Source organism: Lacerta agilis, chromosome W (genome assembly GCF_009819535.1).
Source record: "Lacerta agilis isolate rLacAgi1 chromosome W, rLacAgi1.pri, whole genome shotgun sequence".
NCBI lineage: Eukaryota > Metazoa > Chordata > Lepidosauria > Squamata > Lacertidae > Lacerta > Lacerta agilis.
In genome coordinates, this window is record NC_046330.1 from 3,589,570 (window position 1) to 3,592,871 (window position 3,302).

At 47.7% G+C, this 3,302-nt stretch overlaps 1 protein-coding gene across 1 annotated transcript; it reads right to left on the reverse strand.

The window, feature by feature from the left end:
• Nucleotides 1-302: 302 nt before the first annotated feature.
• On the reverse strand, nucleotides 303-1,601 carry LOC117039806 (Friend virus susceptibility protein 1-like). Its single transcript, XM_033137002.1, has one exon. The coding sequence runs from the start codon at nucleotides 1,599-1,601 to the stop codon at nucleotides 303-305; it is 1,299 nt and encodes a 432-aa protein (XP_032992893.1).
• Between the last annotated feature and the right edge of the window lie 1,701 nt (nucleotides 1,602-3,302).

Sequence of the window (3,302 nt, forward strand, 5' to 3'; positions counted from 1 at the left end):
CCTCTGCCCCAGTATCCATGAGGGCCTTTACATGCTGCGCATTTGTTTGAGACCAATATATGGTCAGGGGTATATGAGGGCGCTGATCTCCGGGGATGGCTGCCTTTATTAGCCTTACCTCCGGAGTCTTGCTACCCCCCCTAATCCATGGGCTGAGGTATCTCCCACCCCTGGGCCCCCTTCCAAGGGGGATAGAATGCCTCATCCAGTGGGGTGGTTGGGACAGTTGGGGTGACTCCCCTTACTTGAGGACTGCTGTCTGTCTCCCTGCAACTATCAGCACACCTCTGCTTCCACATTTTTTATATTTCAGCTGTGGCCATACCGTCAATGTCCACTTTAGGCACTCCTGCCTTGAGAAGCTCCATAAACATTTGCCTCCGTGTCACCTTATCAGCCGGCTTCTTGGCTTGCCTAGACTTGACTTCCTGAAACTTCTCCCCCTCCCTTGCCGCACGTGTCCGGGGTTTGGCAACATTCTCTCTGTGGACCTCTCCTAGTTGACTTAACAACACAACCACCTCCCCCACTGCTATCCCCTGTGCAGGTCCAAGCAATGCTAACAGGGGACCTCGCATGTGGGGAGGGGCGCCCTTCATTACACGTGCTCTCATTTCTGCAGTAAAACACTGAACATCAGGCCTTACAAACCCTTGCAAGTAAAGTCCAGTCTGCATAGCCATCCCTCGCAACTGCTCTACTGCTTCATCGATTGTATGCCATAGGGGCATTTGTTCCTCCCAGTCCATTATGGCAGGGTATCTAGTCCGGACTGCATGCGCAACCCACTCAAACAGAGATGCAGCGGCACCAGGGTTAGGGGTACGTAGGTATTGGTTAATCATTGTATCCCTGGTCAATGTGCCCAATTTAATTAATTCACCTGCAGTGAAGTAAATACTGCTAGCTCCTTGGTCCCACAGTCTCACCAACCATTGACTCAGTCTTTCCCCTGGATTCTGCCTGTTATTTCTTGCTACGTCAGCTAACTCCTGCTGCGTGCAATCTCTAACAATCCTAGTTGTTTGAGTAGCCTGTGGGTTACCAGGTGGCCCTTTGCTCTTATTAGTAATCAGCGGCCGTGCTGCAGCCACCCATGTGCTTTCATCCCCTTCCTCATCCTCAGTCCATTCACACTCATCATCACCTGAATCCCAGTTATCCCCATCCCAAGTCTCAGGGTTCCAATCCCTAGAGGCAACCAAAGCCCGTACTTTATATGGGCTGGGGATAATCCCTTTCCTCGCCTGCTGGCAATGTTTTAACTTAGCAAACCGAATGGCCATAGTAGTGGCCCGCCCTTCTGCTACATCCCCTCTTCCTCTGGCTCTTTCCAGCGCTTCCCTTAGAAGAGCCTGCTGATCCTTCGAAACAGCCATCTCCTCCATTTGCTGGCGCACCCTCCCTTGAGTGGCCTCCAATTGTTCCCAAACCTCGCAGAGCACAGTAAGCAGGATCCATCCAAGCCCTGTTACTGCCTTCTGCCCCCCTCCTTCTATTCCTGCCAACTGCAAACACTTGAGTACAGCATCAGGAGTAGGACCTCCGAACTCATCCAGCTCGGAGTCCCAAAAAACCGGTAGCGTCAGCCAGTTCAACATTCAAGCCACTGGCCCCCAGACACTAGTGCTGGGCCAGCCAGGAACATAGCTCTCACCAGCACTTTGTTCAGTGGCTCCCCACTTCCACCAGAACATTGTCCTGATATCCTGCTCACAGCACCAAATTGTTCTGCCAAAGGCAGCGGTTCTTTCCAAGGATACCAGGACAAATAAACAAAGCAGGTGGAAGGGGAACCAAAACAGCTCTATTGAAGGAAACAAAACATACATACCCAAAATGTCCCCAATCTGCTCCCAGGAGCCCCTCAAATGGGTAGCAAGGACACACAAACAGACTCACGGTGTAGCCTTTTTGCAGACCTTTCCGTTAACCTTGGGTTCTTTGTTGCACCCGGGAGGTAAGGGAGGAAGGAGTAAAAAAAAAACGCCACAAAAAACCCGAGGATTTGAAATAGAGAAAGAGTTTATTATTCCTGTCATTTATAATGGCAGGAAGGCACCAGCGTGATAACTCACAGCGAACTGCAACTAATGGAAAGATACACACAGCTTTTATCCCTTTTCAGGTTCCTCTTTCCCCCTCCCTAGGAATCCAGCTTCGTAATGCTTTACAACCTTGTTATTGGGTGAAAATTCCTGTCTCACACTCTTATCTCAAAGTGGGGGTTAAGCAGCCCCTGGCTGCTCCTGGTACCTCCTGCCTTTCCCTCTAATTGGCAGGACCATCCATCAAAGAATTATCCTGTCTCTGGCTATCTGGCAACTCTCACATCCCTCAGCCAGGAATTCCTGTGCCATCCAGGGAAGGGGCACTCCAGGGAAGGGGCGCTTTTCATTGATTAATGATATGCCAGCGAAGAAAGTTATGCACTAACAAGTTTCAAATAATACAGAGGGCTAGAGTTCTACAAACTCAGGTTAAGGCTAAATATTATACCAGAAACTAGGTATGCTAAACACCAATAATACAGAGAGGCAAATAATGTAGAGCAATTAATACAGAGAGGCAAATAATGTAGAGCAATTAATACAGAGAGGCAAATAATATAGAGGCTACATATCAAATAAAAGAACTTATAAAAACGTTAGAGAGAAAGAATCTCAGTTTAAAAGACTTAAAAGGGAGAAGAAGGAAGGTCAGTTAAAAGGACTTAAAAAGGGGCTTACCTAGAAGAAGGAAAATCAGTTATCCAGGGGAGGCTTCCAGTCCAGTATAAATATTAGTTTAAAAAGACTGACTTTCAGAGAAAGCTGAAAGTTCTAGGTATTCAGAGAAAGCTCTCTCAGTACCATTCAGAGCTAGGAGAGATAAGGGAGGAGGAGGAGGAGGAGGAGGAGGAGGAGGAGGAGGAGGAGGAGGAGGAGGAGAAGGGAGGAGAAGGAGGCCCCCTTAGCTGCTCACTTTGATTAACAATGTGTCAGTGAAGAATGCATTAGCAGACGAGCTCTTAGCTAAAAACCTTTTTTTCAAGTTATACAGAGAGAGAGAAAGCTAACCAAGAAAGCTTGGTTACAAAAGGACAAAAAGACTTATAGAGAATAAACTAGAGAATAAAACTCTCCCTCTTCATTCCCTCCTCTTCTTTTGGACAGCCTTACGGCTCGTCCTTGGGAAATGACTGATATTCTCTAGCAAGGGCAATAGGCTGTAGAATCCATGGCACAACTTTGTGAATCATTATATACACACATTGCATTAAGCAGGGAATACAGAGGCATAGAAGCAATAAAATAGCAAGG